This window comes from Canis lupus, chromosome 4 (assembly GCF_011100685.1).
Source record: "Canis lupus familiaris isolate Mischka breed German Shepherd chromosome 4, alternate assembly UU_Cfam_GSD_1.0, whole genome shotgun sequence".
NCBI classification, from domain to species: Eukaryota; Metazoa; Chordata; class Mammalia; order Carnivora; family Canidae; genus Canis; species Canis lupus.
Window position 1 is genome coordinate 27,704,015 of NC_049225.1, and position 22,754 is coordinate 27,726,768.

General features: G+C 42.1%; 1 protein-coding gene across 1 annotated transcript in view; it reads right to left on the bottom strand.

Moving 5' to 3' along the window:
- The window catches only part of KCNMA1 (potassium calcium-activated channel subfamily M alpha 1), a 711,483-nt gene that overhangs the window by 132,427 nt on the left and 556,302 nt on the right, over positions 1-22,754 (bottom strand). Inside the window, 2 exon segments of the mRNA NM_001003300.2 lie at positions 1,930-2,016; positions 11,411-11,479. Coding sequence (NP_001003300.2) covers positions 1,930-2,016; positions 11,411-11,479 — 156 coding nt within the window.

Here is a 22,754-nt window from a genome sequence, read left to right on the forward strand (position 1 = left end):
CAGGAGGTAATTTGTTTTTTGGACTGCCTGGTATTTGTGACATTCATTAGCGAGAGATGTAATAGGAAATAGAATTACACAAATGGGAGCTTCATGTTATATTTGCTATCTGGGAGGTACACGTGATCTATGGTGCCGCTGTGCTCCCCAGCCCCCCCCGTATGTGGTGCTGAGATGCTGCTTGTGCGTCTTACAGTCTGGATATGAGCACAACCTTTTATTCCAGGGGACCTGGAGTAGGCTTCAGTCCCATTCATGCCCACTTTCCGCTCAGGTGAACCCAGTTCTTGAGGTATTCCCGAAGAACAGCCAGGATCCATGAGCTGGATAAGGAGGTTATCTTGTCCCCATCTGAATAATGGCAATTCTTTCCCAATTTGTAGAAGTAAATTTAAGCCATTAGATAGCTCAGTTTAAAGAATTTTTCTTTTTTGTTGTAGTTTTGCTTTTTCGGGTTTTTTCTTGGTTTGTTTCCTGTTTTTCCCCTAAAAGCTTTTATAACTAGTATGGTTAGTTTGCAGGAGTGGGTGAAGAGGAAAAATGTAATAGGTATCAGTTGTCAAACATCATTGTTCTGTGCTCAGCACATCAGGCTTACTTCTTGGCAAATAATTAAGAACGTAAGCCCTGGAACTGGACTTCCTGATTTTAAATCCTGGCTTTACTACTCATTTAGCAGTGGGGCTTTGGGCAAGTTAGTTAATCAGTCTGCACCCAGTCTCCTCGTGTGTAAAACGAAAATAGTAATGCTACCTATCTCATAAGGTTGTTGAGAGGATGACGTGAGTTCATGGTACCTGATACTTAGAGCAATGCGGGCACATATTAAACTCTACATAAGAATTTGCTAGTGTTATTAAATTTGGTAGAAAGTGTGGGTTTGGGAAAAGGAAAGACCATTTCCAATCTGGGCTCTGCTACTCGCTTATGTGCTGTATATCCTTGGACAAATTATTTATCTCAACTTTACAGATGAGGAAACTAAAGCCCTTAAGGGTTTTAGAAGACTTACCTTATGAGGTTATTTTGAGGACTAGCAAGAAAGAATGTAGAACACCTAGCAAAGGCCTGGTTTGAATAAGAACTCATTAAATGAAAGCAATAGGCTTACATAAATAATTGGAGATCTTTCACAATTAATAATTTATTTGAAATATTTTAAGTAACATTATTGTTAAAGTGAGTGACCTGTCTGACTGTTTGAGCCACATTTTCTGCTAATAAATTTTTCATAGTTCCTAGGACAGAATAAAATATAACAATATTCCATGGTGTTCTCCAAAGAGCCCTATGATGCCTAGGCTGCTTAAACAGGTTTAAGGATACTAATAAAAGTGTCATAAAACATTGAGGTCAATGAAATCCAGGGCTGTACCTACACAGGCTTAAGAATTGAAACTGACAATTTCAACTACTTACCTAGAAGGCCACAAAGAGAAATATAGCCAATTTAGTATTTCATCTGAAATTAATCCAAACCTTTTGAGATTCCACTTGGCATTTAGATTAGAAAGCGGATAATACTAGAGTAAATTTGCCTGGATATTAGGTCAAGAGTACTAGACAAGGAACCAGTTGTCTTGTGTTATGTTGTTCTGAATCAGGATGACCCTGAACAATCACTTCAGCTCTCTGGGACTCAATTTCCTCCCTTGGAAAATGAAGGAGCAGTTAGCTAGGCCCTCCTAGTTCTAAAATGTTATTACTCTAGTTCAAAGATGTGGAATCAATTATGTGAAGAGGAGTTCACAGAAGCATTTGAAAGCATGCTCTCTTTTTCCTAAGACTCAGTACCATTGATACCTATGGACACATGGTTAAGCAGTTTTGGGGTTAGGGACCTATACATATTGAAAGCAGGCCCATCATGGTGGATCAAGATGTCTATGGCTGGGCCAGAAAGGAAGGCAGATATATATAAACACTTACCTTTTAACTTCTTTGGCATCACTTGCGATGAAAAATCCTAAAGTACCTTCTTGGATCTTAAGATGGTTTCCAGGATTAATTAATATACTGCTCAGTGAACAAAAACAAACAAAGAAGGCATATTTGTGAGGTCATGTTCTGAATAAAACCTTGAAGGCTACACTGTAATGTTAATTTTATAGGGGGCCCACTAGTCTAATGCTTTTCCCAAAGATGTTGTCTAGAGCTTGATGTCCACAGTCCCAGACATTTAAGTGGATAATGCCAACATAAAGCTCTACTGCTCAGTTCCCAGGTTGGCATACTCCCAGTTGCAGAAATCAAAGCACATCTAGGTTTCAAGGCTGAGGGTATATAATGGGGTTGCCATCATGGGCTTCTGATCTGATATGTAGCCCTTTGGAAACTTCTGTTGATGGTCAACATTGAATGTTACTCATCTAATAAAGCTATGCTATAACAATTTTCCACTAGATGACAGAGCATTAATGGGACCCCTATATACATCCAGAAACATACACATATACATATATTACTGCAGGGAATGGTACACGACACCTATAACCAATGCAGAAGCAAACGTAACATCTGCATGACATTGGTAAGTACATGTAAGTGGACTCCACGTGCAGCCTATGTAGAAGGAATTGGATCTACCCAAACAGTGAAAAAGAAAAATGCCAGCAGTTAGAAATGATTCCAGTCCACCTTTCCCAAAATGCATGGGACTGTTTGAATAATGTGTGTATCTGGTACATCCTGATCAGGGCAAACTGTAATCATAAAACAAATGTAAATTATCCCTAGAAAAACCTTCCCCTTGTAGGGAAGTATGGACCTAAATATACACTGTTCTGTTTCAAAGTGTTAAAAATGCATTAGCTGACCAAGTTGTGTTTGGACTGACAAAAGAGATACATGTATCTTAATCTAATAAATGGGTGAAATAAATAAGTTTAATATCTGCAGATCAAGAACAGAATGCAGGCATGTATTATAAAGAGATTGACAGGCTTTGGGCTTAATGAACAGGGTATTTAGGTACCCTGAATGCAGCAATAGATATAACAAAGGTGTTCTCTGATCTGAAAATCTGGCTTTAAAGTAATAGATGTTTGGAATTAGGCTAAAGGAAGTCCTCAAGTGTCTAAGGCAATCAAAATGGAGGATGCTAATTAACAAGTTGTGTTTTGTTTTGTTTTGTTTTGTTTTTTACTGCCGGCAAAACCATTTCAGGGAAGGGCTGTGGCCAACAGAGTGACATGTCTGTGGCAATACAGGAAGGACTCAGGTAAACTTTTGTTCTATCGGGAAGCCTCAGAGTGGATTAAAATGGCAAAATGGCAAAATTATGTCTGTTATGGCAAAATAATTGTCTGTGGTTGCAAGAACATCCACTATTACCCATAACGGGACCTGACAGAAGGAAACCAATCCTGTGTCGTCACTGTTATTAACACTTAAATAATAGCCACAGACCATGATGATTGGTCTGTTCTTCCCTAGAACCACAGGCAACAATGAGATTCTTCACAAATCGGAAGAAGCAGGCCACACTAAGAGCAACAGCTTGCAACTGGCAGCAGCACTGGACAGATACCTCCTAATTACCCCTCTGCCAATTCTTTACATTGGCTTAACTGCCCTCTGACTTCTCATGATCACGAGGGGAAAAAGGGTCAGAGCTCATACAGTTTAGATGGACTCCTTTTTCAAAGCCAATTAAATGTGATGGTCTAGAAGGGGAGAATTCTGGATTTTGCACATTTTCTTACCCCTTTGCTATCAGGCAGTACTTGTCTGCCCTAGCTCTGCAATCAGAAAATGCAGCATCACCATTTAGTAGCTGTCTGGCTTTGGGCAAATTACTAAATCTCCCTCCAACTCAATATCCTCACCTACAATGATGATGATAATCATAGTCTTTCTTCAGAGATAATGCAAGATAATGCACAGAAGGCTCACTGCATATTGGTTATGGTTACTCTTATTATTTATTAGTGCAAAAAAAAGCCAAAAGTGTATTTCATTTTCAATGGAATTATCATATTTTCTTTAGCTGGCCCCACGGAGTGGAACACAGGGCTCCTTATCAAAATATCCTGTTCATAATGAGATGAAGTTATAGGGTGAAGAACTGTACAGTCCACAATAATGTACAAGGACATACATGAAAAATTCTGGGTACTTATGGCATCTGACGAAGCTAATTCCTTAAAGTTGGAAAATCTACATTTTGATATGTATTTATATAAGAGTGTAAAAAAAGCTTCTGAGTGAAAAAAAAATCCAATCATGATTTCAACAGTGCATTTCAAAAGGGGAAATTTGACACTCATCAATGTCTTGGTGACATATATGTGCAAAACAAGCTTTGCACAGAACTCTTTTTTACATTATGTGCTTCTCTAATTGCACTCCAGTGATCAAGCCCACTGTGTCATGGTAGGAAGACAGTGATAGCAAGGTTCCTATCAATGAAAAGTTTCTTTTCATTTACTCTGTTCTTTATCAGCAGTGAACAAGAATTGGCTTACAATGAGAATTTGGGATTATCATTCCAGAGACTGCAGGTTGAGATCATTTATTACAGCCTTCAAGCCTACTTTAGTCAAGTTAGCGTGGTGGAGACGAAAGATCTGGGGCACTGATAGAAGGCAGATTTGTGTTCAAATCTGTTTCACTGCCAATGCTAGTTAAGCTAGCAGGTGCATGTGTCAGGCCTAGGAGTTCAGACTCTGGCCTGGAGCATGTGGGGGCCACTAAGCCTCACTCTCCTCATCTATGAAATGGAGTGAATAATCTCCAGCTTATAGTGTCACTAAGAGAGCTAAAGTATATACTAGGTGCTGAGTGACTGCCACATAGTAGATCCTTAATGCATGGTCACTATTAATAGTAAGCATGGTTATTAAAACAACTAAATAAGAAGCAAATAATCTGTCACAGGGGCTAGTTCTCCATTTTGTTCTTGGTGCTAATAAATCACCAGAAGGCCCCCTATTGGCATTTGAAAGACCTTTTTACTGACTACAGTATCTAAAATATTATATCCCTCTACAACATCTGGAGACGGGCTAATTTGGACTGCCTTCTGGCTGCAGAGTGGAGTGTCTCTGTGTTCCTCAAACCTTATGCACCTCCAAGGACATCAATGACTATGTGATTCCAGGGTGCCTTCTTGTTCTCTTTTAGAGAGGGCTTAACAAGGAGTAAGAGGCTTTGAGTCATCTCTTTAAAGCATGTGTGAGGCTTTATGCTCACATTAGCAGCTATCAAGCCAAGGCAGCTTTCTGGGTGGGAATTGAAAGAACAAGCCCAGATCTTGAGAATAATGAAGGAAAGAAGTCTAGATACATAAGAATGTTCGCTGTGCTGTATTCCATTCATATATTTAGCAGTTTGGTTAGAGAAGCATGTGGTCCTGATTCCATGGGCCCACTGCGTATAATACTCCCTATGTAAAGGTACAGGCTTCAAAGTCTCTTTGAGGAAATGCATTACTCTTTTTAATACTGTAGACATTAAGTCTTCTATCCACATTCCGTATCTAGAAAATTTAAATAAAATGTTAATCCTCCTCTTTTTGAAAAACAAATATATATATATAAAAAGTATCCTACACAGCAGTAATTTTTTTTCCCCAGCAAAATTCCTACTACCCTCAGAATATGTGATTGACCTCCTACTGGGAATATGTAAATCTTTCCAAAGGTCTTTGTTTGATCTCTTAAAAGAATATCCAATGTTAAGTTTGTTTTGTTCTTATGACTGCCAGACATCTCCCTCCCTATGCATCACGTTAAATCACTCCCTGGCTCCAATTGTGTCTAATTCACTTGCTTATCAGAGATAAACTTCAAGATGTGTCATGTGAAGAATCAAGAAAATCTCTAAGAAAAAGTCCATATATCAATTAGTAGAATTCCAATAGGGACATCTTCTTGGCAAGGGATGGACTTTCCCTCATTTCAAAGAACATATAAATTATCCTCTTTCCTCTATGACCTTGCTAATTTCAACAGAAAACATTCAGTGGCAGCTGGAGGCTAAGGGCTTATGTAGCTTCTTCCCTAAGGCTTCTTGCTCTCTCTTTCTTTGGCTCTCAGACTACTTTTGCATTTGGCTGATTCTCTGGCTCCTCGCCCACTCTCAGGAAACAAATATATATTTTCCATGGGGAACCCCTAGTTGAAAAAAGGGAGTGAAAAGCATGCTCATATTTTATTTGTTTTTGTAAATAAGTTTCCCATGGTAGCCCGCTTAGGGCCCTGTATGCAATAGGCACTTTTCAACTATTGGTGGAAGGAACGAAAAATATAAATCAATGGTCTCAGTTCCAAAAGTGTTCCTCTCCCTCTCCAGTGAGGAGAAAGGTAGACACAGCTGTTCTTTCAAAGATTGAGCCAAGTTCTTAACAATCAGGCCTACCAAAGGAGGGACCTCACCTTTTCTAGGGGGTTGGCACATAAGCTAACCATCTCCTGGATGCACTAAGTACAAAAATGTAAATACACAAATATATAAACAGCTAGCCACTTGGGGAGTAGCAGCAATTGATTTCAATATTGAAAGTACGACTCAGAGTTGAAACACAAGAACCTAGAACTGGCTAGCAGGGCTCACTTCAACAGAGAAACGTCCCAGACGGGTTCCTCCGGAAGGAGAGCTCCAGGCCTCAAGGTACAATGCATTTCATTGTGTATGTCACGCTGAATTTGAGTCAGGTTGGAGATTTGGGGCTTGATGGGGCAAAATGATTTATTCCTTTTCTCCACCACTTATGCATAACAACTAGGAAACATCTACTTATTCCTTCTTCCATCATCATAAACTTTACTTGTTTGCTGTTTTTGGAGACAACCAATGATGAATAGTTCAGCTGAACCATATTTTTTAAAGGAATCTTGTATCTATTATGGGTAAATTAACAGGTGTGTATTTCTCCTCCCACCCCCCTCAGTTTTTGGTAGGTGTAATGTACCATTCCCCGAACAATGACAAAATTATCAGTCACATGAGAATATAATTTGTACTTGAGAACATGATAATTATATCTGTGTCTAGCAAGCTAATGGGACTTCATTAACTAAAGCAAGGGAATTAGAACCATCTAAAACTTCAGTTCACGCCTTGCCCAGATGAATCACACCACTGGGAAGTGGCCTCTTTGAGCACCCATGGTCATATATGATTGCTATCAGGTGGAACTTGGTTTCAGCCAATTGTTTAGCATTTCAGGAGTACAACAGCCCTGCAGTTGATGGGCTAGATTAGGGCACAGCCTACAGGAGCCCCAAATCTCAAATATTATTGTCCTTCTGGAACTTTTTATTTTTTCTGGGCTTTCAATTATATGCTGCTGGAGTCCCACACAACTAGACACACACACTTTTGCTTATAGAATCTATGTAGGAGACACAGTGTGTATTCCATGCTTCAATATATTTGAGCCCAGTTCACTCACACAGAGACAGCATAGTAAAGATTGCTCCCAGTTGATCAGACTCAAATGCCTGCGACTGTGGTACGCCAATGATATGGGCAAGGAATTATTGGGCCTGAACCCATCACAATGATTTTAGAAATGTCATTTAAAAATATATTTTGCACATAAGGAAAACAGCAGCCATAAGGGATGGGGAAGAAATAGTTCATTTGGAAAGGAAAACAGTGGCTATTTGGCTCTGGGAGCAAGCCATGTCACTTTGTGGTACACTTTAGGACAAGTCATGCTATGTCACAACATGCCTCCACCACAAGATAAAAGGACTCAAAGGCCAAAAGCCAACAGCAGAGGTGCAACCACTGTGGACCTTTGAAGATGCAAAGTGTTGCAGTAACTTCTTGCAGTTGGATCATATCAATAATACCAAACTGACAGGAAGCCACCTCTATTGTCACACATCTACTCCAAAAATCACAGAGGAATCTGACTTTGGAAAGAGTTCCAGACAAATATCCCCACCACACACACACATACACACACACACACACACACACACACACACACAATTACAAACATGAACAAGTGACAAGTGATTCCAACCACGGAGAGAAACAACTCTTGAGAAGATGAACACAAAGGCATCTCAATAGTATGTTTTCAACAATACTGTTTTAGAGAACACATTATTGAAAAACTACACTGGAAATATTAACCAAAAAAGTTAAAAGAAAATGCTATCAATGAGGATTTGGTCATGCTTCATGCAACAGAGAACAGCAGCATAACAGGGTGATGCCACATGGTGAAAGCTGAGATACTTCACATTAAGAAATATGCCCAAACACACTGGGGAAAAAAATAAAGCCATGAGTTCATCTCAATAAATGGTACTCATTCACTAAATCAGATGTGATAATCTGGCAATTAGGTAGCAGTGTTCTAAGTCTGTACCGAGTATTGCCCAGGAAATAAAATATGCAAAATATTATCATCAAAATAAGTGTAAGGGAAAGAAAGTTGAATGTTAGTTGAGCTTGGTCTCTGTTTTGTGGATAAAAGGACACGAATCCTGCTCTACAAACTGGAAAGCAGACACGAGGAGGAGGAAGTCACTGGGAATGTGGATGTGGTATGCAGACAAATGGCACCACAGAGTCCGGTGGACACCAAGACACGTCAGGACAGGACAGAAACAGACACCAGGGGCTAGAGAGAAGCGTCCTCCTTCTCAACATTGTTGGCACTTGTTCCCATCATTGGTGCCATAACTGAAAACAGGGACTTGCACCTGTTGGTTTTTTAGGTCTCCTGCAAAGAAGTTAGTGCGTCATCCAAAAGAATCAACAAACTGAACAAGAAAAGCAATCTGCTACTTTTCAATGTTTATGTGCTCTAGTTGGAGAGGGGTTTAATTATAAATATACATATATATATATATTTACATATATATATATACTAGACAAGGGAACGAGATTATATGTATGTGTATACATATATATAATCTCTATCTTCCTGAATTCTTGGCAAATGGTTAGTCCTGTGGTTAGCAGTGAAGATAGCGGGTGGGGTTGGGAGGAAGGTTAACGAAGAGCGCATACCGCTTTCGGCTTCTGCAAAACGACAAGAAAAGAATTTAAAATCAAACAATTTGATAATAAATTGACTGACACCAGAGGGAAAGAAGGAACAAAACCTTTGTTTCAAATTATTTGAAGGATGCATGTGAAAACAAGGTTTTTCAGCAGAGCATGGAAACAGCGTCATGGGGTCAAACAACAGAGGAGGTAGTTCAACACAGGCTGGGGGGCAAAGGGGTGGAGGGAGAGGCTGGGTTCTTCTAATTGTAACGCCCAGCCACTTAGAAAATGGGAGAGGAAAGGAAATGGGAAATTCTTCAATGAAGGAAAAAAAACCAAAATTCTTAGCTCAGGAAGGGTCAAAAGTTCGATTCTTTTTAACATGGATATTGTGTTGGAGAAGTTAAGTGTTTTCTCAGAGGCATGATCCACATTCCATCCCACACACCTTTTTCCACAAGAACCAATGTGTTCCACACTGAGACCAAGCCACATGAGAGGATTAAAGTTGGCAAAGGCACACAGAAAGCCAATAACAAAGCCAAACAAGTTCTTTTCATTCTTTTCTGAAAGAAAAAAAAAACCTAAAAATCTGTATCTATAAATATGGCTTTGTTGAAAACATCTCAGCTTTGTGAGTTAATTGGAGGGTCCATCAAAGAAAAGACTTTGTCTTCAGGGAAAGCTCTTAGTTATTTTTCTTAGAATAGTGACAGCAGATTCACACTGAACCATTACCAGACTTTTTCTCTCCCTCCTTGTGACCAAAGGTGGCAGGTGGGAGATGACTGGTCAAGGTTCAGGGGGCAGACTCCTGCCATGAAATTATACAGGAATGGTCAAGAGACGCTATTCAGCGTTAGCGCCACCTACACCATCACACTTTTTTGAGAGATGCACCGAAGTGATAAAGAGAGAAGACTGAATTACACAGATTTACTGACGTGGCAACATGAAGAATGTCATTTGCAAAAACCCAGGACACATTTTCCCCCTCCACAGGCACAGGTGATACTAGCCACCATGTGGGAAAGCGGCAATCTCAGGAACACCGACTCTGTCTGTGGAACAGCAAATAGCCAGGGCTCTGGCTCCCCCTTCTTTGCACATGATATTCTTCAGTTTGCCATCACAAAAAGGAAAACTGTATCTATACATAATTACTAACTGCTATGGCCACGCTTTACATGTAGCTACCAAATCTACCATTTTTAGTTCCTCTTGGTTGATTTGGATTTTCCAAATAGCTTAGCCTTTGATCAGATTGACTTTGTGAAAGCAATCTGATCTGGTGGTTAAGGTAACAGGGAACATTGGATTGACTTGCTGACAATCCAGTGTTTTTTGGTTTTGGTTTGTTTTGTTTGCTTTTTGTTTTGCTTTTTGTCAGAGACGCTGACTGTATGTTTGGAATTCCAGTCTGGCTTTATGGCATTAATTACCCAGTGAGAGCGTCCATTTGGAAGCCCAGCTTTATTGAGTTATTCATCTAGATAATGAAAACTCCTTAGATGGTGATAGCGAGCACCTTCTAGTCCTGCCCTGCACTTAATGTACTGAGGCACACGTTGGAGGGTATCTGTCCTCTACACTTGGGCGGTCATGGGAAGACTTACTTCCTATCACTAGGAATACACCCAGATGTCATCCTAGAGGACGAAAGCCCACGCATTTCTCTGTAAGCTCTTTCTTCCAAAAACCATTGATAAAAATTGGGGCGAAAAAAAATCATCTCTATTTTATCGGTAATGCGTATGGTCCTTCATCAACAAACTCCCAGGTTAATGGGATGCTTCCTTCGTCCGGCGAGAACTCATGTATCGACTGGGCTGTTATCTATTTCAACCAGACCCCGTCCCTCCTCAGTCTGATGTGCACATAATTAAGTGCAAAATAAATAAATAAAGAGGGCTCCTGCCTCTGAGCCCTGCTCTCCTGGCTAATTTACATGAAGCTGACATTGTGCCACCTGGATTTCGGTTTCACCGGGAAAAGCACATATGGTACACAATAGGCTGCTTGTAATTTGGCCATCAAGAGGGCTGGTGCGTCCCGTCACGGCCCTGCCCTATCCTTGCTGTGGAGGGGGCCAGAATCCACCTGCTTCATGCTCACGGCAGTAAACAGGGTTTTGAGGACGGGGCCTGTCCCTGGTTTTGTGCAGAGAGGGTGAAAAGCCTAAATTGGCACAATCAGACCTCTGGATGCCTCATCGCCCTCCTCTGGAGACACACTTTCTGAATGTCCAACGGGGCTTGGGATGCCAGGGGTCCGCAGCGGAGGTGGCCGCATCTGGCTGGGCATGCCCTGAGATGTGCCGAGGCTCAGAGGCGCATCTACCAGGGGCCCGAGCATGTTAATCACGTGGAGGACAGAAGCAGGTGGGCCGAGCTCCCTGAGAGCACGCTCATTGCCTCGCAGGTGTCAGCAGGCCACTGGGTGGTGGCACGCTTACCGGCTCTCTCGGTTGGCGGACTTGTACTCAATGGCTATCATTAGGAGCTTGAGCTTCACGAAACATAGCCTGCAACGAGATGGAGAAACCTCCCCGTCAGTGCTTGTGGACGACCGGAGCCACACAGCAAACACCACTACGACCTCTCTATCACCCGATGCATTCATTATCCCAGGGACCCTTAGCCCACAGTCGCCGGGCCGAAGGGACGGGGTAGGGGCGACACCTCCCCATCTTCCCCATTAAACCTGATTTCTCATAAGCGATAAGGCACTGAATGTTCAAAGTGCAAATTGCACTCGGGTCTGGATGTCTAGACACAGACCCCAAGCAGGGATTTGTGCCTGGGGATTTAGGCTGGGCCAGATTCATTAGTTACTCGGTCGGGTAGTAAAATGTTAACTGCAGGGGGAGGGAGGTATTTGGAGCAGCTGGACCTGTTATTTGGATTCCATTTCGGTCTTTTGTACAAATGGCTCATATTGTTGTTCTGAGCAGACCCCTGTGCGCTCGGAATGATGGTAATAATCCTTAGCCTCCATGTAACTGCCCAGCACATGACTGTGGCACCATCACTTCTGGCCCCATCCAGACGGCCTCACCTCATCTGCCCGGTGCCCTCGCCTGCAGCCCAGGCTGCTCTGAGGCTGGCTTGTTCCAGCCTCCGTGCCTTCCCTGATGTGATTCCTATCCCAAATGCCTTCTCTTCTCCCAACCTTCCCTTCCAAGTGCCCGTCAAATCCAGCCTTTGTGCAGCTTTTCTGCCTCCACTGCCACCCTCTGGTTTTCTGTTCCCAAAACACCACCCCCAACCCCTGCCTGCAGCACCTTGTCTGCAACAGCCTCCTTCAGTTTTTAATCAACTGCATACTGTCTGTGGTTGCTCTCTATTGCATTCTATGTCTGAACTTTAGCTCCTCAACCAGCGTGACTTCTTTAACAGTTTGGGACTTATGGGAATTCCCCATAGTACTGTACAGGGAACCACTGGCACACAGAAATTCAGTAAATGCATGATTTCCACTTACTGGTGTTCTAAGAAAAGAATAAAAGGTCCAACAAGGCATTTATGCATAAAGATGTTCAAGTTAGTGAACTTTATACAGAGTAAAAAAAAAAAAAAAGGCAACCCAAATGTCCAATAATAAAGCAATGGTTCAGTAAAGTATGGTACAATATGTTTTAGCATTCAACATGACTCTGAGGAATATTTCAAGATATAAGATTAACAATGTTATATAGATACAAACGTGATACACTTGGGTGAAAATATATATTTAAATACTCATAGAAATGAAAGTACACACACAGAAGAATTACATAGATTATATATTACAAGTTTCCATAATGAGCATATGTTTTAAGGACTTTTTGGATATTAAGACACTAGCTGATGGATAGGTTGAGGAGTGAGTAGGTTATTGAGCTGCAACACTATAAAGAGGAAGATGCACTGGGTCACAAGTCGGGGCCATTCCTGGTGCTCTCATTTGATCCCCTCAAAGTCTCTGAGACAGAAAGATGGCTCCAGTTATTCTTTTATTGATATCTCTATGTTACTAAGGTGATGAACCTAGGCTCAGAAAGCCCATGTCCCCAGCTAGGACCTGGTAGGATATACATCTTTAACTCAGGGAGGTCTATTTTGTACTGGGACAGATAGATAATAAGCAAATATGCAAGTGAATAAATATTAAATTTCCAGATGAGGAAAAGTGCTATGCAGAAAACAAAACAACCCAAGAGGACAAAGAGTAACTGGGAAGGCCCATAAATACGGGAAAACAAACTGATGATTGCCAGAGGGGAGGGGGTGGGGGGAGGAGAAAAATGGGTAAAGGGGAATGGGAGGTCTGGGCTTCTAGTTATGGGCTGAATGAGTCTGGGAACGAAAGGCACAGCATAGCATGAATAGGCATGCTATTGTAATAGCAACGTATGGAGGCAGATGGAAGCTCCCCCTGGGGTGAACACAGCATAACATATATAATCATCAAATCACTATGTGTGCACCTGAAACTAACATTAGGTGTCAGCTATACTCCCATAAAAAACCAAAAATCCCAAACTGACCAAACAAAAGAGAGTAACTGGGAAGATGCGTTATCTGCAATGGTCCAGGAGGACCATTCTGAGAAAGGAAAGCTAGAGCACAGGAGGTGAGGGGAAGAGGCAAGCAATGAGAGGATCTGGAGAAAAATTCTTCCAGGGAGTGGAAGCAGCAAGTGCAAGGGTCCTGAGGCAGGAAGGAACTCCAGGTGTCTGAAGATCGGCAACAAAGGCAACTAGACTGCAGCCAAGTGAGCAAAGTCACATGTGACAGTAATTAGCTCAAGGGAGCTGGGCAGGAGCATATTTGTGAAGACCACTGGTCATGGCAGCAAGTCTGCCAGTCTGCCGTTTATTCTAAGTGAAATGGGAGGTTTTGGGATGGTTGCAAATAGAAAAGCAATGAGGTTGGTGAGGGCCTCATGCTCTCTAGCGGAAGTAAGACCAATTGCTCACTCCTACATATGAGGTCATGGTCTCCCGTGTTGCTTTCAACAGACAGTCAGATTTCAAAGGACCACTTCATCTCGGCGTATTTGGGCTCTCCTGGTGATTTGCAGGTTTGCTGATTCCTGCCAGCAGACTCTAATGACCTGGGCTTTGTGCTGATTATGCAGTTTGCTGAAACACCAACCCAAGTATCCAACTACAGCTGGAAAAATGCTCTTCTTAATTTATGTCCCATAGAGCACTGCTAACGCACCCTTTATGGGGCTGTTACTCCTGGAGCTTAAATTGTTTAAAATATCATATGGCTTATACAATATTTGTTGAACCAAATTACTAGATTAGGTAACTACTTTCTAATGTAAATAGCAACTAAATGCCAAAATCTCAAGGAGAAGGCCGATCTTAATTTAGCACAAATCATGAAGAGGCCAGTAGGCTGATATCCCCATGAGTGATTGGCCACTCTGATTTGGGACTCTGTGGTTCATGGGATCACAGATCTTTTTTTTTTTTTTTAAGATTTTATTTATTTATTCATGAGAGACACACACAGAGAGAAGCAGAGACATAGGCAGAAGGAGAAGCAGACTCCATGCAGGGAGCCTGATGTGGGACTTAATCCCGGGACCCTGAGCCAAAGGCAGACACTCAACCACTGTGCCACCCAGGCGTCCCGGGATAACGTATCTTAATTGCTCTAATGACCTGATCCTGTTGGTAGAAGCAGGAAATAGTCCATAGTAATGGTGAGTTACATCTTTCTAGGTACTATGACACCATTTACCAACTAGATATAAAAAGAGAGGAGCTCTCTAAGGCAGGAAAGCCAATAAAATCTACACAGCCTTGTGCACATTTCTTAACCTAGCAGGGTGGACCAGGAGATCTTTGAGTCTTCTTCCATAACTTCCAAATCCATATCTAAGATGACTACACTGCTTTATAGAAGCCTTTTTTAAGGAAGCTCTTTGATCCAAAGCCAGCCTTTACTCTCTGGCCAGAGGGGCAGAGAGGAGGACAGGGTGATGTCAACAAAGTGATAATATGCAAACAGCACCACAACCATGGATTATCAGATTTGGGCCTTCCAAGACTTGCTGGGCCTGCCCTCCTCATAAAGATGACAAACTGAGGTCCAAAGAGGTACAATTTGCTCAAGATCAAATGGCCTTTAGGAAGAAAGACCAAAAAAAAAAAAAAAAAAAAGAAGAAAGGCCAAAAGTGGAAATCAAATCTCAATGCAGTGTGCTGCAAAAATGCTTCTTATAACAGCAAAGCCATCGAAGTGGTGGCCAGAAGCCCAGCATGGAACATTGGTCAGGACAGCGTTTTTAAAACCCAGAACTAGATACTAACAGGTGATTTTGCAAAAAAAAAAAAAAAAAAAACTAGCCTTTCAGCTTTCCTTGATAAATCATAAACGGCCACAATGGAGCCACATTCTGCATGGCTAAAAGGGACTGGAGCTTTGAAGCACTTACCCCTCTGGTAGGGACATGTGCTCCCCAATATGCTATAGACCCCAGCACTCCCTAACTATCTATCCTGTCTCCTCATTCTTCACTCTTTGTGGCTCACTCCTGCCCCCTAGAGGCACCTAAGTTTTTAATTCCTGCTGTAACAAGTATCTTCTGAGCCAACCAAATTCAAATCTTGAACTATATCCCTTCCTCTTAAAAATCACAGTTTTTTTGTTAGATCCTGGCACAGAGTTAGCCAATGTCCAGACTGCTGAGCTTAAGGCCTCAGCAGAGGTACCAGGAGGTAAGAATAGACCAAGGCCAGGGAACAGAGGTGCCAGTGAGTGGTGTGCTGTGATAATCACTCGTTTACTTGTCTCCCTGCTCTCTGATTGAGCTTCTTTGGTGCAAGACACGTGCTTTGCCTCCCTGGCATTTTGCAAAGTGCAAGAAGTAAGCATTCAATACACGCTGATTAAATAAATATATGAATGAATGGAAAGCAAAATCTCATGAGTTGCTGGAAGCACACCTAAGAGATACAGTAGTAAACTAGGAAAATTGAAGTAGAGAAGGCTTGGGAGTTGGGTATAAAATCATGAAACAAGATGCCTCTTAACTTGTTCACAAGAAGCAGAGAGATTGGAAAAGAAGGGTGTCGAAAGAAATAATACCAGTGACACGCTTTGGGAATCTAACATTTGCCTCGAATCAATATGCCAAAATGCAAATGTAATTTTAAGATACAGACATCAGTTTGTCCTTGGGAGTCTCCACAGCTCCTGGTACAAGGGGTTCCCTCCCCGGAACATGTCTTCAGACTACTTAGAATGGATATCTTGAGTTTAAATATGTATTTGTATCATCAACACTATTGTTTTTGGTAAAGCAAAATAGGCTTTGCTCATCCAGTTCTTAGAGTCCCTTGTAGGGCTTTACTCAGTGTCTCTGCATATATAGGACTAGGGTAGGATAGGAAAGGGGCTTAGGGAGAGAGAGGGTGTAAGAAAGAAGCAAGAAAGCCTTCACAATGTGATAAACCTTTAGCAGGAATTTAATTCTTGGTTTCTAAAATAAAATGTCCCAATATGTCCAAAGCAGGAAGTTGTTGCTGGTTGTGAAAATAATTACAGAGGAATAGAAATGACTTTTTTCCAGAAAAAAAAAAATGCCACTTGTCACAAAAAGGTCTTAAACCAGCAATCTGCAATAAAACTGTTGTAATAACAAGTTAGATTGCTTTCTTGATAATTATTAAGTAGAGGTCTACCAAATTTGACAATGACATTATATAATGCCTTTTTTTTTTTTTTTTTTTACTGCTAGCATCATCTGTTAACTACAGTAGTTTCAACCCAGATGTTCCTGAACAAAGGCTCTTAAGAATTAGAGTCCAACTGTTTCTACCTACCCAGAGGGACATAAATTGTTCTTGCCATTAAATCAGCCCCCTTGACTACAAAGATTGCTTGCTGATGTGAATTAAGCAGAGAAACCCCTCGCAGAGCCTGCACCTTCACATGTGCTCAAGAAGGGTAAGTGAAGATGTGGTTTGGGGTTGTTGAAGATGAGTCACCCAAGAGTGAGAGGATGAGGAGAAAGGGGGCAGCCTGCATTGTGCCCTCCAAACCCAGTTCCTCCTCCAAGTGAGAGGCCCCTCTTCTGTTATCCAGAGGGACCCTGGCAATGTCAGGCGGATGCATGCAATCAGAATAGATGCAGATGTAAATACCATGCATTGGGAAACCAGATCTTTAGGATCTAGGGGCTAGAATGGAAAAGATTCACATTTAGGAGCTTTGATTTAAAATGATAGGCTCTTGAAATGGAAACATCCAGTTAAAGGAAATTTGAAACAGCAGGATTTATAAGACTCAGGAGCAAGAAAAAGGAAGTGATTTAAAATGTTCATGGAGATGTTGTTCAGATTTCATTTCCCAATAGCTTTGATAGAGGTGGAGTGGGGAAGGCTTCAGAACACCCTCAAACACACACACCCACACCTCACACTCACAGTATCTCCACTAGCACACCTAACACACTTGAATTTAGAAATAATTACATTCTCTGATATGAACAATTAGCATTTGCCCAAAATATGAATAAATGCGTTTTAGAAATCTTTGCTATCATTATTGGTCAGAAACAAAATGTAAACTCTGTGTTTGTTACGTGTAGCTCACGTGTGGCTAACATCAAGTCAAGCCCCTAGCATCCCATTTCAAACTGGACTGCCTCCTCGAGTCTCCTGCAGAGAATTTTAGACGTGCCACTGCCTCTGTAGCCTTTGGTTAAAAGTTTAAATAGATTTTAGGGTCATTTGTTTATTCACTAAGATGTAAAAAGATTACCGGTCATCTCTGGGTCCCTGTAGTAGAAATAATCATAAATATTGCATTCCTATCTGTGTTCATATACATTGTCTTTTTTTTTTTTTTAAAGAAAGATTTTATTTATTCATTCATGAGAGAGGTAGAGACCCAGGCAGAGGGAGATTCAGGCTCCCTGCGGGGAGCCCGATGTAGGACTCGATCCCAGGAATCCAAGATCACACCCTGGGCCGAAGGCAGATGCTCAACAGCTGAGCCACCCAGGCGTCCCCATATACATTGTCTTAATTATAATAACCCCCCTCAAGTAACTAGAGGAATAGGGCCAGTTCTTTGAGGAAAATATTTTTTAACGGTGAGACGAGTCCCTCCACAGATGGTCATAAAATGCTCATTCCTGCAGCCCGGCTAGGTAAACCCATCACATGACTATCAGGTTTGCCAGCTTCTCTCTGCTCCATGTTCACATTCAGAAGTCTTTCTCTAAAATCTAATGACTCTGTAGAACTCACGTTAAACTAGCTGTAGTTTCCAGTCTCTGTACAGGAGACTTGGGTTTTTCTAGGCCGTCTTAGATTTTCCTCAAGGGGCTTCACTGGAAAGATCTGTCCATGCAAAACAACACAGCATGAGAGCATGATTTTCTTCTTGTATCGGGGCCTTGAATGCAGGAGGATGAGGGGATGGAAAATCCCTCTCCAATCCCCACACTGTCTTAAACCAGCACAGAAGCATCCATGCTTACACCTGGGCTGAGGGGAGAGCCCCTGCCCTTTAGCACAGCAAAGATCTGATCAGAGTTCCCCAAGTTACCCAGGCATTAAATACTCCACATGGAACCTGAATTTTAACTGCTCCATCAGCTGCAGGGGGGACAGAGAGAGAAACACTGTATTTTAAATACATCTTTTGTCCTAATCCCCTCTGAGCTGTAAAGCCTGATACAATTAAGCTCTTATATTTGCAAGTGATGAATGGCTGACTAATAGCCTCAGGGTGAAATTCAGGGCCCTGGAAGGTGCTGTTCTGGCCACAACCCAACCTCTGAACTTGTGGGTTTCCCTCTGCTCCTCCTTCCTCACCTCTCACCTCTGACCTCACTTCCTTATCTGGAGGCAGAGGGAGGGGTGAAGCCTCTCGTTTACTAGTTCTTAGGATCAAAACACTATTGCTGTTTCCTCCCTGAAAATGTCACATGTCGAAAAGGACTCTGATTCGTCTCCTCCTCCCATCTAAAGGAGAAATCCAGTTGCTCTCCTTGGAAAATCTCAGAGACCTGGGCATGGAGAGAGGGTCCGCATGGCTCCCAGCCTCCTGACTGCCTACCACTTAGAATCCCCCCTTCCCTCTTTACTCCCTCTCTAATCCAGTATCCTTACAAGGCACAGCTCAAATGTCATCTCTTCCAGGAAGCCTCTCCTGGTCACCCCAGCCTACAGGGAGCTCTCTCCCCCTGTAACTCTCAGCTGCTGTCCTCTAGGATGTGCACTCATCAAACACTTATCCATCAAACACTCATCCACCATGCACTTATGGGTGTTTGGCTCTCCCTGAGGATGGATATTATTTTCCTTAGCCAGACTGCAAACTCTCTGAAGGCAGCTGCTGTAGGGAAACAGAATTCTTTATTTGTCATTATAAGTATTGTTATTAACCTTCTAACATGCATATACTTGATTAGACCTTGTTGCAGTTTCCTCTAGAGAGCCTGGCACCACGGTACAAATATCCTAAGCTTATTAGATATCAAGTTGATTGGCTGCTGACTGATGCAGGGCTCTTCTAAAGGGTAAGAGTAAATATAGCTTGGAAATACCACAATGGGTCCCTTTCTTTCCTGTAGCTTACATTGCATTGGATGGGACAGGACTGATGGTGGGAAAAGGAGAAGAGAAAAGGATGTTAACTAGTATTGAGAGATAAGTAATATTTCTATCTCAAGTCCAAAGCCAGGCAGCGGGTCACTATCAAAGGAAGGAGGCAGGCAAAAATCAAATATCTTGTCTCTGATGACATATTCACCAACCGGCTGACCTAGGGGTTTGAGCCTGGGCCTTTGCAATACCACAGGTCATACTGTGTGACATCATGCAGCGTCCTACTATGAAAACTGCAAAAACAAGACCCTTTAGTGGCAACATGACCTCATACCACAGCTCCTCGCTTCCTACAGGCCTGGCATTAGCCTTTCATACCCTCCATAGTCACTTGCCTCCCTGCGGAAGGTGAGGAGTGGGAGGCAAAGGGAGCAGGTGGTTTTCTAGTATTGAGAGAACAATGGATGGCACATTCTCTTTCAGATCCCAAAGCTCCTTTGCCTCGATCTTACTGTCACACAAACCCAGGGGTGAGCCAGCTATGCAAAATGAAGGGGGGATGCTCAGAAGTTGCTGGCTCTTAAAAGGAACATGCTAAGGGCATCCTGGGGCAGGTCCAAGACATACCCACCATGGTGGCCCACAAAGCCATGTGACATCTTCCAGGGTTGCATCCTGAATGGTAGGTACCTGTTTTCCCCTGTGCTTCTTGGTACTTAGCACTGATCTGTTTTCTCCAGCCTCAAGTTGCTTTCAGCATCACAGGGCTCAGTACCCAATGCCTTTTTCCTATACTGATTGGGATTAGGCAGGAAAGGGGGCAGAGCAGTCAGTGGTTTGCCTGCTGTAGTAATGTGTAGACTCATCCTACCTCCCCAGAGACTGTAGAAGGAAGGATGGCAAGGAAGCTCACCCAAAGGCCCCAATCTTAACATTAGCTTGTGAAATGTGGCCTACCTATACTTCTATACTTTGGCTAAAATCAGAGAGGAACATTCCAGTGACTGAGCCCAAAGTGGGGAATGAGGGGAGTTTATTCCAGCCTGTGATGAAGAAGGATGAGCTAAGAGGCAGGCGGGTGGGCCCGGTGGGGAGGGGGAGGGGTTTCCAGTCATCAGACTTTGTATCAGAATCACCTGCCTTGCTTATAAAAAGTACAAATTTGGGAGTTCCTCCTAGACACTGAAATCTAGAGATGGAGTCTAGAAATCTCTCCATTTAGTAAACTCCCCAGGAGATTCTTAATTAGCCGGCTTTCATCCAGCAGCTACTCCAAGCTGCTCTCAATTACACAGGCCCAGCAGCAGAACCCTGGCTCTGTCACTTGTGTGCTAGGTGCCTTTGGAGGGACACCAACATCCTCTGAGTGTCAGTGGCCTTGTTTGAAAGCCAGGGACAGTGATATTAATAGAAACCATAAGATTAGGGTGAGGATGAAATGAGAAAATGTAAATCAAAATTTTAGAGAGAATACTGCATTTTGTCTAAATTAGTTACTGGTTTTGGAACAAAGCTGCATCCTCTGGTGATACACACAGTGAAGCCAAAAGGCTGGTGCAGAGAAGTCCAGGGATAGAGCTGGTGTGAGTCTCACCTAGATAGGAGAGAGCATCTCTGCACTTGAAATTTGTAAAATAAAATAAAATAAGATAAAATAAAATAAAATAAAAATTTTTAAAAAGCTTGCCTTGCGGGGGCCTTCTTTCCCTCCTGCCTCTCCTTCTGCCCCATTCTGTTCTCTGGGGAAACCACTTCAAATTTCAACCAGGCATCCTGCTCCTTTATCTTTTCATAAAATGGCTCTCCTGGGGCGCCTGGGTGGCTCAGTCAGTTAAGCATCCGAGTCTTGGTTTCAGCTCAGGTCAAGATCTCAGGGTGGTGAGACCAAGCTCTGCACTGCATGGAACTGCTTTTAAGATTTTCTCTCTCCCTCTCCTTCTGCCCCTCCCCACCCCACTTATTCTCTCTCTTTCTCTCTCTAAAATAAATAGATAAATGAAATCTTTTCTAAAAAGAAAGAAAAAAAAAAGGCTCTCCCAGCTTCTGAGAAAACTCCAGGCTCTCCAACACAGTGATCCCACCCTGCAAGGGGGCACTCTGCAAGCCCAGGGGAAGAGCAAATTTATTTCTTCTCATGCTTTAAGACGTTATTGGCTGCATATTGTTTTAATGCAGTGCATAATTACAGAAACTGCTCTGAAAATCTGTATATTTTATCTGCGCTTTATTGTACCCAGAATATTCCCCAATTCTTTTTTCTTCTACATGAACCAGCTTAAAATATATTTTGGCGTCCTTTTTGTCATCTTGAAATTGAATAGCCAATTCGTACTGTAATGAAAATACTTATGCGCCAGCCTGGTGATATACAACACTACACTCTAATTACGGCTGTGCTTTAATTAACCTGAATTGAAGAGTGTTATCATTAAACTGCTGGTAACTTTGAGTTATGGCTTTTCTTTAATTTAAAGTAGAAAACACAGATAATTAAGCCTCCAGATAATCAAATGCTTGAGGAGAGCTTCAATGTTTTGGGATGTTCCTAAATCTCATTAAACGTCCTTTCTTTATTGATTATTCCTACCTCTGCTGTATCATTGTGCTGAACGAATAATAGCACTAAGTTGAACACATTCTCACTCACATCAGAAGTTTGTTTTTTTTTTTTTTTTTTTTGTATTCCAGAAGCTGTGCTGAACACATATTAAATTCTCTGACAACAAGGTATGTCTGAAAGATTCTCTCCTTGCAACTGTCCTAAACATGAAAATCAATCAAGGGAAATATCTATAGCAGGCACTAGTGTCCAGCTCTTGAGCTGGCTCCAAAGGGCAGTGAAATTTTCATATCACCCAGTGAGTCAGAGTTGACCAACTCACGTGTCTACAGGGCCAGGGCCAGGATATCAGTGCAAGTCTGGCCTGGTTTGAGACATCAGAGAGGGGAGGACCTATATCAAACCCTTCCTTATAAAAACTAGCGCCAGTTAGCATCTGGTAGAAATGCAAGTCCTGTGTTGCCTCATCAGATTTTCAAGAGATGCCAGAAATCTAGCTTTTATAGTGAAATATAAAATAGTGAAATCCCACTATTTTGAAATATTGGCAACTTATTTTTAAGAAATGAAATACTGCTTAGGGCAAACACATGAGTCAAATGTAGCTCATAGGTATCCCAACGGCAGCTTCTAGGGGACTGGTTCTAACCTTCCAGGTTAACACTCTTTTTTTTTTTT